The sequence below is a fragment of the Carassius auratus genome, chromosome 30 (assembly GCF_003368295.1).
Source record: "Carassius auratus strain Wakin chromosome 30, ASM336829v1, whole genome shotgun sequence".
Lineage (NCBI taxonomy): Eukaryota > Metazoa > Chordata > Actinopteri > Cypriniformes > Cyprinidae > Carassius > Carassius auratus.
The window spans coordinates 12,048,626-12,063,869 of NC_039272.1; the positions used below are offsets into that span (position 1 = coordinate 12,048,626).

Sequence of the window (15,244 nt, forward strand, 5' to 3'; positions counted from 1 at the left end):
AAGAGGACTTTAGAGTTTAAAGAAAGCTTAGTTTTTCACACAGATGCAGGAAGTGTGATGTATAAGAACAAAAATGCCTTTATTTTTAACCTCTGACAAAGAGTTCCTAATATGGCTGGTGAAATGACTTTTGTTTCTCTCTCCTCTCGTAGGCCTTGGCCATGACTACCAGTGGATCGGTCTGAATGATAAGATGTTTGAGAATGATTTCCGGTGGACGGATGGTAGTGTTGTGGTAATAACAGTCTTCAAAATGTTCTTATTCTGTTTTAGAAAGATGGTATTGATAACACAGTTATTAGTGGACAATGTAGATGAAATCTTTATAATGTTTATTTATAAAGCTTCCACGAATCATCCATGATGCTTGCTGATTTTTTGTTCTTTTAAAAGCTATTTAAATAACAAGAGGTCGTTTTTACAAATATTTTGTTAATGTGGAGAAAATAGTAAAACAGGAGATATATGCAACCATCTCCCTGGTTCTAGAGGTGTTCCTCCATTGAACAGGAAAATGGCTAATTACAGTTGTTTAGTCCTGACTGGGCTCTCACTTCAAAGATAACGGCAGCATTTTGTGGGAAAGGCCAAAAATCCCTGGAGGGCAGGAGATAGGAGTTTTCATCTGTGGAAGTCCTCTCAGGGCTGGAGGATCAAAATAAAAAGGGGGGAGGAAGCTTCCAGGTGTGGACAGGTATTGGAGGTGTGAAGGATGAGCTGCACCTGGAACAGACTGCACTAGATACAGTCCAGACCTCACATGTGAGTGTGTGACAGTTCAGTCCAGCTGACATTAGTGAGGGGCTATAAACGTCCTCTGGAGTTTACAAGCTCTCTTATTGTATTCTGTATACAGAAGAGTTACTACATTAAGAGATTATGTTTGGTAATTTACGTATGTCCAAACTCCACAGATTTAATTTATTATAAAAAAATATATAAAAAATAAAAGTAGATAAGCCAATATACACTTAAATTCATATTATTGTTATGTTAAAACAATATACTGTACAATTGAATCTCTGCAGAATCTGTTGTGTACTTGCGGAATAAACACATCTGGAATAGTACCCTTAAAACACTTTAAATCTGTCTCAATATATCAGCTCAAGCTCACTGTAAAGTGTTTGTCTATGTAAGTTTTATTAGTTACTTTTTTTATAGGTTGGTCTTTTCAATTGCTACTCTCTTCTCAGTGCATTCATACACCGCTGAGAGAGCTGACGGGTGACATCATACTTGCATCATATGGTGTATGAAGGGTTAGAAAATACAGTGAATACAGTTTGTCCATGATGGTTGAATATAGATGTATTACTATAACTACAGCTATCACTACTATCTTCCAAATGCATTATACCTTGTTTCTGGAAGCCCCCCAACACTGCACATTTTGCATCTCTCCTTTGCCCGACACACCTGATTCAGGTCTTGGAGTCTCTACTCATGAGCTGATGATCTGAATCAGGTGTGTTTGATTCAGGAGACATGGAAAACCTGCAGTGTTGGGGGGACTCCAGGAATGTGGCTGGGAACCACTGCATTACACCACTGCATCTGCTTATTGCAGTTTAGTGGTGATGTGTATACTTAGCGCCCCCTACTGGAGAGTGTCTGTGTCATTATAATTGTATTGCCTTTCTTATGTCCTCCATACAAAGAGTAATTCTCTGCTTGAAAGCTTTTGATTGTTTTCACACTGTATATCACAAATATTATTATTTTTTTATTAAACCCCTTATGCCATAATTCTGTCATTTCGACCTAGAAAGGACCCCCCCCCCCTCTAGTCAAAAATGACTGGCCTAAAATTGCTTTAAATTTCTTGTTATGCTAAATTATTACCAAATCGTGGATTTAAACTTCTTATCAATTTTCTTTCTTTGAGTTACCATAGGCTTCGTTAATCTGAGTTGTATGCACCTTGGTTTTTGAGTGAATATTGCCTAAATTATCCACTAATAATGCTATTTCACTCAAAAACCAAGTTGCAAGGTCCAAAAAGAAATTAATGTGCTAACTGAAATAAAGTAAGTTGACAAAACAAACAAACAAAAAAAAAAAATAATACAAGATTTATTAATAATATAACATATTTACAAGCATTTTTAGTTATCATTTTCAACCTGGAACACCAAATTAGGTAAAGGATTTTTAGGGAAAATGTGGATCCGAATATAGATGAACTATAATATTCAGTTATTGTACTGTATATATAAATATTCAAGAACCACAGGTGTATGCATGGATCCTGCCGTATACTGAAAAAATAAGAATTTGTACATATAGATGTAAAAAAATATATACAGCACGAGCAGTGTATTCCTGTTTTGAGACAGGTTGTATTTTAAGTTGTGCAGGTGTGTTCTTTTAACCACTCCAAAAAGACATTGTCATAACTCAAAGTGTATCATAATATAATTATTATAATACATCGGAAATGTATTTCTATTGTATAATTGTCTCTCACATTAACTTTTTCATCTCTAACTATATTCCTCTTCTGCAGCAATATGAAAACTGGAGACCGAACCAGCCAGACAGTTTCTTTTCCTCAGGGGAGGATTGTGTGGTTATTATCTGGCATGAGGACGGCCAGTGGAATGATGTTCCCTGCAACTACCACCTCACCTTCACTTGCAAGAAAGGCACAGGTGAGCTTTTAGCACCTGGATGAGGGGCATTTTCAGTCATTCAGAGTCATCAGAGACATTTGTTTTCAGTCTAAATTCCATCAGTGGTATTTAAATAAAAATGTATAATAGGGAATCTGTGAAAATTTGGATGACTGCTGTACTCTATATATATTCAGTTGTTTATAGAAAGATAAAGAGCATTTTGGGGGGGGGGGGATTTGTCTGCAATTGTTTAAAACAGCTAAAGTTTTAAAATAACATTAAAGATTCAGTGCTCCATTACTGATGGCTACTCTATTATGTGTTGTTTTCACCAGTGTCCTGCAGTCAGCCTCCTGTTGTCCTTAACGCCCGCACATTTGGCCAGCTGCGCCCACGCTATGAGATCAACTCCCTGATCAGGTACCAGTGCATGGACGGCTTCATCCAGAGACACGTTCCCACCATTCACTGCAGAGGAGACGGCTCGTGGGATCTGCCCAGGATTTCCTGCATGAGTCGTAAGTATTTTGTGAAAATCTATCACAACAACACTTTTTTACAACAACCATCCCTATAGAGCTTGAATGAAAAAATGGTATACTCGGGTTTGAGTTTATACTTGCACTCCAAGATGTAGGTAACTTTGTTTCTTCAGTAGAACACAAATAATGATTATTAGCTTCAGTCGTTGCAGTCTCTCAATCGTACAGTGCAAGGCAAATGGTAACAGAATCTGTGAGAGTAAAAAAAAAAAAAAAACATGCATAGACAAATTCAAATTAAACCATGCGGCTCCTGACGATACATTGATGTGTAAAACACAAAACTGAACATTATTTATATATAGATATATATTTTCCTCTGATTCACGCAATGTCTGAACTGTTAGAGCTCTCGTGAACGCGCTTCACAGCAGCAGGCGCGTGAGGCTTCTTCTTCTGCTTTATGGCAGATTGCAGATTTATAAGTGCATTGCCGCCACCCATCTCTAAAATGGACCATTGACACTCTATCTACAATCTCAATTAGGAGTGTCAATTGTCCAATTGAGAGATAGGTGGCAGTAATGCACTCATGAGTCTGCGATCCGCCATAAAGAGTCTACGGAGCCCCGCACATGACACGCAGGAAAAAATATAAGGCTAAATCGCTCCGTAAGAGTCAGAGAGGCTTTTTTATTTTTTTTATTTTTTATTAATTTATTTATTTTCTTTTGCCTCCATCTGTAAATCAAGATAAACAGGTAAGCAGATAGACATCTAATGTTCATGTTTTGGTGAACTACACCTTTAAAATAAATGTTTTCTGATTTAACATATTTTTGAATGTTGTGTTTTCCTGTCTTCTAATATGTTGATTTGGTGCTCAAGATGCGTATTATCATCAATGTTAAAAACTTTTGAGCTGCTTAATGGTTTTTTGTTGGAAAATAAACTTACTGAATCCTAAACTTTAAAACAATAGTGTGCATATGATTTATGTTTTACATTAAAGTTTAATTTAATTTAATATACTTGTATTTCCTTTTCAGCCTCCAACTTCCAAAGGTCCTACGCAAGGTATGAGACATACCGAGTTTTTCGCAGTCATCAGAAGAGATTGGCAGAACATTCTGTTGATGTACCCCGACGACACCATCACCATGGTGTAAAACCCAATCGGACACAACAATAGTTGCTGTTTTAACCCAAGCCTTTTAATGTATTTTGATAGCATATGACGGATCTGCCTGCTGGCTGAAAGAAAAGATTATAAAAGAAAAGATTCTTAAAAGGACCAGAAAAGAGTGGAATATCACTGGAATGAAAGAGTGGCTTTTTATCTTTTTAAGAGAGATGGTTTTTAAGAACTACATAAAGGACACATTCAGCTGGCCTCTGAAAACACAGAGTTATCTGACCTGCCCTCCATCTGTTCTGCTTCTTTTTGGGAATACACAGTGCTTTCATAAATTTTAACTCACAATCCAGATGTAAGTGAGCTATATTAATGCAACCTATTTTAGCTTCTAAACATAATGGTACATTTTGATACACACTTTGCCATATGATTCTTTCAATCTTTCTTCAAATTTACAAGAACCACAGGTGTATGCAGACATCCTGCTGTTTACTGAACAAATGAGAAATCATACAAAAGAATGTGAAGAAAATATATATTTATATAGAAAGTGTGAGCAATGGCTTTCATGGAGTCAGTGTTTGTTGTGGTACAAAAAGGCCAATAATATCATTTAAAAACTCCATCCAATGCAGTGGATGGTTTTGATATCTTAAAGTCAACACAATGTGTTTTAATATTTTTAATACATTGACTTTAAGCTATTTACTATTGAAAAGCCATGTAGATTGGAGATTATTTATATTACTCTCTTTGATGTTTCCTTCAAGTGTTAACAATGCAAATCTGTTTCACACACATTTAATTCCGCCGTCAGTTATGTATAAACCAAAAATAATTTACTTCACATCATTTTCATCAACATTTTCATTATCTTTTTCTCAGACAGTTTAACACTACTTTAAAGAGAATGTACTTTGTGAGATGCCTAAAAGACTTGAGCGAGTGCCTTTTTAACAAGATGCCTCTAATTTATTTCTTGCGCAGCTCCTTGTTTTTTCATTGTTGTTGCGAGATAGAACACACTGAGGACTTCACTTGGCCAAACTGTACATTGATGGAGTTCAGTATATTAGTGTAGAGCACAGTGTATCCATAGCTGGCAGTGATGTGACTAATAGATGACATTAGGAACTCAGAATTTTGGATTTCATTAAGACATTCCCGGTGTATCAATGGACCAAAAGAAGAGGATTCATACAGTAATAGGAAATGTTTGTTGAACTGGTCATCCTTTTGTTTATTCCCAAGCATTTTTTCTTTAAGATCTTTTCTTTTGTGTGTTTACTTCTTGTGTTTTTTTTTTTATTTTATTTTTATTTTTGTTCCCCTCTCAAAAGTGCACATACCTTTTTATATTTATAGTATAACTTGTTTATTGTCAAATGTGATTGTTTGGAATGTTTGTGACATGGAAAAAAAATTGTAAGGAATGTTTTTTATGCCTTCTGTGTAAACAAAGTCTATTATATTCTACTTGCATTCCTGGTCTTTTTGTGTTCTGATATGAAGTGAATTTTGGTCAATTGGAAGGGCTTAATGGTAGAGAGAGAGTAGTTAATACTATGGGTGTAATTTGAAATATTTTTATATTGACAAATTTAATATCTAATATAACATTAATCTATTTAACAATATAATAAAATGCACAGTAACAGGATTAAGCAAACTGTGTTTAGTGTAACTATAGTATCATCAGCAGTGCCTAATGTTGACCACCAGATGGTATTGGTTCACTAACTTAATGACACTTGATGCCTGAATAATTCTACCAGATATAGTCACTGAATTATGGTTTGTAAATCTGAAATTCACTTACACATTAATACCATTAAAAACAACAACAACAAAAGAATACTTACACAAATAAGAGTTTAAAATGAAAACTTAGACTGGCAGCAAGAAACTATGATGAGGTAGCTTATAGGCCACCTGTTTGAATTAATCATACATCCACTATGACCTTGAGATATAAGTGTAATTGGTTGAATATAGTTTGATATTTTGTTTACTGTTGTTACGACATTTAGATTGCACTTTGTGTACAACATGTGATCTCTTGTCAAGCTGCATACCTTTGTTGATTATAGTTTTGTAAGTATATTACGCAGTTATGTTGCAGGACAAACAGAGACAGACTTTTGACGTGCCTTGTGTTTTTGTAGTCACATTGCCATATTTAATTTGATATGAATGTATTTCCCCGCTGGTACCGCTGTGTCACTGGTAGTTAATACTGACGGTTTTCTCATTTCAAGTATTCGAAAACACGTTGCTATTTTCAATTGCAGAAATTATTTATTTTTAAACAACTTGAATTAATTAAAGTTAAAAAGGTCTGCATTACTCACAGAACATTGTATAATTGTAGCAAGTTTTTCCTGCAAATGTTTCCAAAGTTTCTCATAGATCAAAAGTCGAGATAGATAGCGCTATTCTAAATAATTTAATAAAAAGTCTCACAAGCGCACACGCAAACACACACACGCAAACGCACACACACACACACACACACACACACACACACACACACACACACACACACACACACACACACACACACACACACACCAAGCCAAGCTGGCATTAATACTGCAACAAACATCAGCATCTGGACCTTAAAAATCCATGGTTATAGGCATTGTAAAAAAATAACAGTTTAAATGAGAATGAAACAAAAGCCAATTCATTTTTATGGGTTTTATTTTTCATTTAAAATCTGATTCATACAATGCATTTCAGATTTTTCAAAAAGAAAAAAAAAAAAGGAAAAAATTACAGATTCAAGCAACATGTCACGTATGTGCACTGTGGCTTCTTCAGTTCGAAGCAAAGTTATAAGTGGAGAATATTTGATATCATTCGAGACTTATTCGTATCTTAAGCAGTTAGGCTTAAGATAGTCTTGAAACGTTGAATATACAACTGGTCCTCAAAGAATCTCTGAGTGTAAATTCTGTTTGCCGTTCTCTGCTTTTTAACAAAGTTCAATGCATCATTAGCAGTTTGTCAAATTCTGTCTCTGTCTGTGATGAAATACTTGTGAAAATATGTGCAGGGAGAAACACAAGAAAAAGACAAAATACACATTTAAGGGAACGAATGTTACAATGAAACAATGGATGAACATAAAGTGTATTCATATAGTTGTTAATAAGCATTTTAAAACTGAGGGCCAAACACATTCATTTGATATTCCAAACAGATAATATGAGATCACAGTTCAGAGGATCGGATGATAAAGCAACACATGAAATACAGAAAATACATAGTTTTAAAGAAACTTAGAATTTGAGTAAGATCACACAAGTTTATAGGAAAAGAAAGGGTGTCAGGTCCATTTTTTATTTCAGTTTGGGCAAGTTTAAAAAACTTTCTGTCAAATTTATACTATTCAATAATATTTTAATATTTAATTGCAATATCAGAATGGAGATCTTTGACAAACGTACATTTAAAATGGGTTTTGATCAAAATGATGCGACTTTAACTTTCCTTCCAGCTAAAAATTCCTTCATGAATGCAATTGGAGTTATTCTCGTTGCTTCTTTGTTCATACATATTGTGTACAAATCTATATAAATTGTACATGATAGGTAGAATAACAGTTTACATTAATATTCAGAATGCTGCAGTATGTAATTGGTTTTTACAGTATACCTTCTATAATTGTCACAGTTATGGCTAGTTCATGCAAAAAGTCATTCATAAGTTTGATTGTGGAAATCTGTGTATTGCTGCTCTTTGGTTATGTGTCATGAAGCGTTTTATGGCTCAGGTTTGTAGCAGTAGACTCCGTACAATTTCTGCTTTTTGTCTGGGAAGCCAACGAAGCGAACCGCAGCCTCCGTGGGACTGCAGTTCTTCCTGGGCCTGGAGATAGGGTAACGAACGCTACCGTCGGCCAGCCAACCAGCATCACAATGGTCGTATCCCTGCAGCTTCCAGGCAGCGTATATATGGCCCACCTTTGCGATCTCAGCTCCGTCTCTCTTACACGCGTCAACAGCATCATCAAAGTTCAGCCTCTTGGGCTGGATCAAGTAGTAAAAGCGTCCTGTCATTGGAACCAAAGAGTTTCAGGATTGTGGACACAGACAAACATTATGCAAAGTTTTATACTAGAATTGAATGGTTTAACTCACCTCTAAGGCTGGCTGTGAAGCAGAACACATCAAAGCGGCTGTTGGACTTGTTCTGTCGGCCGTAGGTTCTCAGTCCAGCTGAGGTCCTTGCGCCTCCACAGGGCTCTCTGGGTTTGGTGATGGGATACTGCACGGTTCCGTCATTGAGCCAGCCAGCATTGCACCAATCCATCCCATTTCTCCATTCCCTATAGAGCTGCTCGAAGGAGGCGACCACAGCGTCCTGCTCCAAACACGCGGCCTCTGCATCTTGGAAGTTGAGGTTGTACCGACCCAGACGAGGGGAGTATGGGAAAACAACCCCTGTAACAGAAAGTTAATCTTTCCCTAAAGAAAAGTTCAACTCAGTTTAACATCAGACTGATCTGATGAAGATATTTTAGGACCACCCCACTGAACAAATAAGAAAGATATTAGTAAAACCCTAGGTTTTAGTTTTCTAAGAGCCTCCCTGCTTTGCTGAAGAGATTTTTGTGGTACGGTGTTAGACAGAAAAAAAGTAAGAAAAATAAAAGAGAGAGACAATTACTTGCAGGTCTTAGGCTTTTCAATCTTAGACTCCATTGTTCCAAGGTTAACAATGGCTAGTTCTGCCAGCCTGTTTCATTATGCTCATGCACCTCACTTTTCTGTGTAAAGAACCCCTTTTGTTTCTCTGAAGTTATGGTCTTGGCCAAGAGCACATATTACAGGATATTACTGAAGAGTGAGAAAATGATGAGTGGCAAAAACAAGTGTTGAAAAAAAGTGTCTTCATATTTAAAGTGCTAATGGTGAAGACTATTTATTGGAATGAACAGTTTAAATGTGGCTTCTGAACTGTAAAAAGTGAATGAAATAAGTTCATACATCAATGTCCATTTGTTTCATATTACAGCCAGTGCATACATACTGTATATGTCAAAAAGTAGAAAGGTATGGAAAATATCTACTGTTGGCTTTGGTAAGTGACTTTGGATGAAAAGAGCATGCTAAATATAAATGTTACAGGTACAATGACAACTTGCTTGATATCATGAAATAATGCATTAAACCAGGAAGTATAGTAAAGTTACCTCGCAATTCAAGGTCCACTTCAACAGTATTGTCGTTCATGCCGTTGATGATCTCACACTTGTATGTGCCATAGTCGTTCATATCTAGGTTTGTAATAACTAAAGTTGCATCATTGTCATCCATCTCCAACAGGTAAACGCGGTCCTGGAAATTTCCGTAGGTTCTCTTGTGGAGCCCCATGGAGATGAGCACATCAGTTTCTGTAGAGTCATCGTCAAGTTTGGTCCACTTGATTCTGTTTCCAAACATAGTAGACTGACCTTCCAGTCCGCAGGGCAGGGTGATATTGTCACCTTTGTTGGCGTAGACCTTAATCCTTGATCCCCAACCTGAAATTAAACAAAATGGGATGTCTATAGCAATTGTTTTTGATCAATCCATATATTTTGTCTTTTGAGTGTGAAGAAGACTACAGTAGCCACAAAAGAAAGAAAAGCATTTATGCAATTATGATTTACTGGAATCAGATGATGTGCTTGCAGAAGAACCACAGACACCATTTTCCCATTTTACGTCAAGACAAATGTTCCCTCCTTAAAGCTAAACTTTTTGCTCACAGTTGCTGTGACTATATCTCTTGTAGTAGCTGCTATGTCTGTTTGTGGTTAGGGGAAAATTTGTCTGATTAAGCTCCTTAAGAGGTTTCCTGATCTCTGTCTGAGTCTTGGAGACCCCAGTCCATCACAGCTCTTGATGGAATATTTGATGGATACCAAGGAAACTAAACCCGCCCCCAAGAGTTCTCCTGGCAGGCTACACGTCTCCATCAAAGTACTGTATCAATTGCACAGCAGGCATTATTAGATTTAGCTTAATGCACCATGGAGTCTCATTTTCCCAGTGGTTTAAACTGTCTACAGATGCATTTTGCCAAATTATTCAACCATTTTCTTTTAAAGAAATTAATGATTTTGTACAGCAAGGACACAATAAATGAATCAAAGGTGACAGTAAAAACATACAGTATATAATGTTAAAAAAGAGTTTTACCTTAAAGGGGTCATGTGATGTGATTTCAAGTTTTCCTTTCTCTTTGGAGTGTTACAAGCTGCTCGTAAATAGATAAGATCGCTAAAGTTGCAAAGACTAAAGTCTCAAACCCAAAGTTGAGACTCGTCCATGCCCCATTAAACTGCCTAGTTTAAACATGCCCCCACGTCTACGTCACTGTGTGGGAAGATTTGTATAACATTAACCAATATTTACATGCAAAGAAAAAAGGCGTAACTTTTATTCTCACTGTAGTATTGTTGCTGCTGCTGCCGCCACTATGTCATGAAAGTACCATGTGTTTCATTGTGAAAGCAAAACTACTTTGTTTGGTTTTCTAAAAGAAGACACAACTAGAAATCAATGGTTACGTTGTTTTTACAACACTGTTCCAGAACAGTTCAAACCAAATATTTGTATGTGTGCAACACATTTTACAGAGGATGAGGACTGTTTCCAGGGAGAGTAGCCTAAAAAAGCCAGTGTTCTGCCAAATAATGCTGACTCACAGTCTGTAAGTACGTTTTCATATTTAAAAGATTTGCCACTTATGATTCAAACATGAGTTCTGAGCAGTGTAGAGTAGAGCTTGTTGTTTGTCATTTCTCTGATGATGTTTACGCAGCATGATGCAATGCAAAGTGTAAAAAGACAGTATAAGTCATTATAATCAACTATGTGCCCACTGGATGCTACAGATGCGTCATTTATAATGGGTTGTATTGGTTTTTTCTCGTCGCACCAGAACATGGCATCAAAGTATGGTAAGGGGTTTAACAGTTCCATCACACGCTTAAGGTATTCAGCCAATCACAATGCACTGGATAGCTGGCTAAGCAAAAAGAAGAAGAAGATGCGTCAGGCGCATGTTGTCAAGAAGAGCTGCAGTTCGGACATTGCAGTGAAAATTAGAGGTAAAAAACTATATAAATACTGTTCAGTTTCTTGCACAGACCAATGGTTTGTCTCTTTACACATAAATGTATCATCACAAGCCGCAGTTTTTAATTTGTGTATGTTTTTGGACTCCCAAAGCTGTGATTTCAACCCACTTACATCATACGACTGATAGACTGCAACGGTTTGAACGGTTATTCATTAAATCCTGCTCTTTTTAACTTTCTATTAATCAAAAAATATATCATTGTTTCCGGAGCACAGAGGTTTTCAACTGTGATAATAATAATAATAAATGTTTCTTCATCAAAAAATCAATACAGTGATTTGAACAATCATGTGACACTGGAGACCTGAGTCATTACTGCTGATGACTTTTCCATCCCGTGAATGAATTACATTTGAAATATAATTAAAATAGACAACACTTATTTAAAACTGTGATCTTATTATTATTATTATTTTTACTTTATTTTGTACAGTTTTTACTGTATTTTTTTAATTAAAAATGCAGCCTTGGTGAGCATAAGAAACTTCTTTGAAAACATTCAAAAAATGTAACTACTCTAAATATATAAAGTAAAATGTTCATGGTGTCTTGGCTCATGATATCTAATGCATTAATGTTAATGTATTGAAACTTCTTGTAAACTGTTACCAAACAACAACTTTCAATGAATCCTATAATACCATGCATATTAATCTAATGATTTTCAAGTATTCTCTGATATGAGTTCTTGATTTGAAAAGTACATTTTAGGTACAAGTTTATGCACAGTTTCTTCAGCCACATTGTCTTCCAGCCTGTGTCTTCCGCAGAGCAGTTTTTTTAGCCTTAGGGTTTTGTGCTTCTGACCAACATGTTTTACAACTAACCTTAACATTCAGATGCAATGTATCTGCAGAAAAACCTTTCCCACATGTCTGAAACAAACATGGGACTCATTAGCAGGCACTCAAGACTTTCTCCCTTATGCTTCAAACCACTTACCTTAACTTAGTCCACTATTACTCTTTACTCAGCTGAGCTGGAGCCTTTCCACATATAGTAACATGCCCAAGATGTGCTCAGAATGAATACACATGGTACAAACATCTGAATGTTTCATGGATCAGAAGCCAAGTTAAACTGTACTGTTTCCACCTTTAATTATACAACACATCATTCACATTATGACCAAATAATTCGAGATAATCCTCTTTTGTTGTTGCTGTTGTTGTTGATGTAATTAAAACTGAGCCCTACAATCCTTTCAATTATTAACACCACACATCTGATCCTGTTTTACACTTCATCGTGAGTCATGCACTCTCTCTCACACATTCTTCCTATTAAACTCTCACTTTGGAGACAGTGTGCCAAAGAGACAAGCTGGAACCAGAAAGAACAGATGTAAAATCTCTCAGAAAAAAAATAAATAAAAACAATTGATTAAGTACAACTTTCTTTTTTATAATAGGATTTTCAGATTTGGTCTCCACACATCTCTTTGTTGGTAGAATACATGCAAATCATTGTACCAATTTTGCACAACTCTCAAATATAATCCCAAACCCACTAACTGATAATGTTATCCATATACCCAAATCCCACCTGTCAAGTAAATCTCCATGCAAGTAAACACAAGGAAAGTGTTTACTCTTGAACATCAAAATGTAAGTGCTTGGGTAGTTGAAATATTTAAAAGTGCCTCTTTCCTACCCTAAGAACTTTTAAGAACTAATGTAGTAATAATATATATATATATATATTTTATAATAATATATATTTTTTAAAATAACAATAATAAATATATATTTTTAATAATAATTTAGAGAAAATGGTACATTTTTGTAAGAAATTAAACACACACACACACACACACACGCACACACACACACACACACACACACACACACACACACACACACACACACACACACACACACACACACACACAATAAGGTTATGTAACCCAGTCATTAGAGACATTTGTAAACTGAAAGCTAAAAAGAGAGGGTGCTATACATTTACATTATAATCATTTAATCAACATGGCCATTTAATAAATGTAAGTATTTGGGATCCACTGGCATCTTGAACACATCTGCTGCATAAACAATGGGGTTGGAGGAGTCCTTTAAAATACAAATTATGTTGTGTGAGGTACACAACACTATATGCATGAAAACACCCTGATTTTGCATCTGTGTATAAAAGTATCATATGGAATCATTCCCTCACATTTGGACAGTCTTGATGGCTAAACTTCACTTCCTACACTTTTCAGAAAAGTATGAGCTATGAGCATGAATTATTGCACACAACTGAATGGGGCTCCTATAATCATCTTACTTGTCTCTCTTTATATGCATTTAGTCCGTTTTTTATCCCTCTTTCACTATCTTCCCTTTTCTCTCACCCATCACACACAATCACTATGTCTGACTAATGGCTGCATTACGTCTTGAACAGAGCCTCTGTGAATCAGGCCCATCTTGAGCAGTCACTAAGAGCCCAAAACCATACAAAACCTTCACTCCTTCCTCCAGTCCCACCTCTTCTCCGTTAGCCCCAGCCCAGCCTAATACATGCAAACCTATCACTTTACAGGCCACTACATCAGAAGCAAAATGACTGCATTCAGCAAGGGACTCTTTACATTTTCAGAAGCTGTTAATCTTGCTGTAGCTCCTGTCAAATACATACATTCAGTAGCATCAGTGTAAATTCTGAGGATTTGGCATCACCTATACAGCTGCGTACTGACAATATAAAGGTCCACCATGTCTCCATGACTACCAATATGCTCATGACATCACTGGCCATTAGAAGCCAATCTTGCATTTATCCTCAAAGGAAGGTATTAGATCTGCACTCAGATGTGATCAGCAAAGCCACTTTTCACAGTCAGTTTGGTAATGACTCACATTCCCCACTATCTGTCAACAACTGTTAAACAACTGCTAAATTACCTGCAGCACATGGTTTAGAGCTTATAGTCTGTGGTGAGCTGAATCTTTGTGGCTGTGTGTGTGCATTTGTATAGTGGGAGGAGTCTTTTAGAGATGAATAGTGAAATATTGTCTTAAAATCCGGTTATAGTAATAACATAGAAGAAATTATGTTCATCCATTGGGGATCTTATTCCTCATTCTTATTAGCATCTGATTGTTTAATAAAAAATAAATAATAAACATTTTTTACAAATATATGCTGTGTAGATTTTCAGCTTTACATTTATCTAGCACGCGTTCATGTGCACAGATGCAGACATGTGCATGCTGAACCATAATTTCATTAATTCAGTCATTCATTCATTCATTTATTCATTCATGCACGAGGGGATCAGAAGCAGTTCTTACCTTGTGCTTCGACTTGTAGACTGCTTGCAAACACCACCAGTGTCAAGGAAAACAGAGCGATCATCTTGTCTTTTTTGTTCTTTGCCTTAAGGCCCTTTGACTAGAAAAAGCAAAAGAACAAAACGGGGGGAAAGAAAAAAAAAAAAGAAGTCAGGTAATGAATCTGGAAGGGGTATGGTAAAATACTTTCTTCCTCTTGTTGTCGATGAAGAGGTGGAGGTGTTGGTAGTTGTGCCACAAGAAAGATTGGGCTCCTCAAAGGTCCATACAAAAGGCTTATATTGAAGCCTTGGCCAATTTTGGCCACTCCCCCTCCCTTTTAAGAGAGATGAAGCCCATCACCCTACATTTGTGTGTGTGTGAGGACACCCTCATTTAAGAACAGCTTCCCTTTCTGCCATGTGTGGTTCTTCATTTAGAATAAAGGGGAGACGTGCAGATTAAAAACGTGCCATTTGTGCTAGCTGCATTATGGTCAGCAGTAATTACTGAAAAATGCCTTTAAATTCAGAAAAGGAAGCTTTGAATATTATATATATATATATATATATATATATATATATATATATATAT

General features: G+C 36.3%; 2 protein-coding genes across 3 annotated transcripts in view; one reads left to right on the plus strand and one right to left on the minus strand.

The window, feature by feature from the left end:
* LOC113049228 (versican core protein-like) overlaps window positions 1-5,714 on the plus strand; it is a 31,538-nt gene extending 25,824 nt beyond the window's left edge. For both annotated transcript variants that reach the window (XM_026211389.1, XM_026211390.1), the window contains exons 12-15: window positions 153-235; window positions 2,510-2,654; window positions 2,954-3,136; window positions 4,150-5,714. In XM_026211389.1, coding sequence (XP_026067174.1) covers window positions 153-235; window positions 2,510-2,654; window positions 2,954-3,136; window positions 4,150-4,292 — 554 coding nt within the window. In that variant the 3' untranslated portion in view covers window positions 4,293-5,714. The remainder of the gene's footprint in view (window positions 1-152; window positions 236-2,509; window positions 2,655-2,953; window positions 3,137-4,149) is intronic.
* Window positions 5,715-6,923: 1,209 nt separating this feature from the next.
* LOC113049230 (hyaluronan and proteoglycan link protein 1-like) lies at window positions 6,924-14,935 on the minus strand. The gene is made up of 4 exons (XM_026211391.1): window positions 14,672-14,935; window positions 9,439-9,768; window positions 8,384-8,686; window positions 6,924-8,295 (listed from the first exon to the last, which is right to left on the minus strand). Exons 1-4 carry the CDS (start codon window positions 14,733-14,735, stop codon window positions 8,006-8,008), a joined length of 987 nt encoding a protein of 328 aa, XP_026067176.1. The 5' UTR covers window positions 14,736-14,935; the 3' UTR covers window positions 6,924-8,005.
* Window positions 14,936-15,244: the final 309 nt, after the last annotated feature.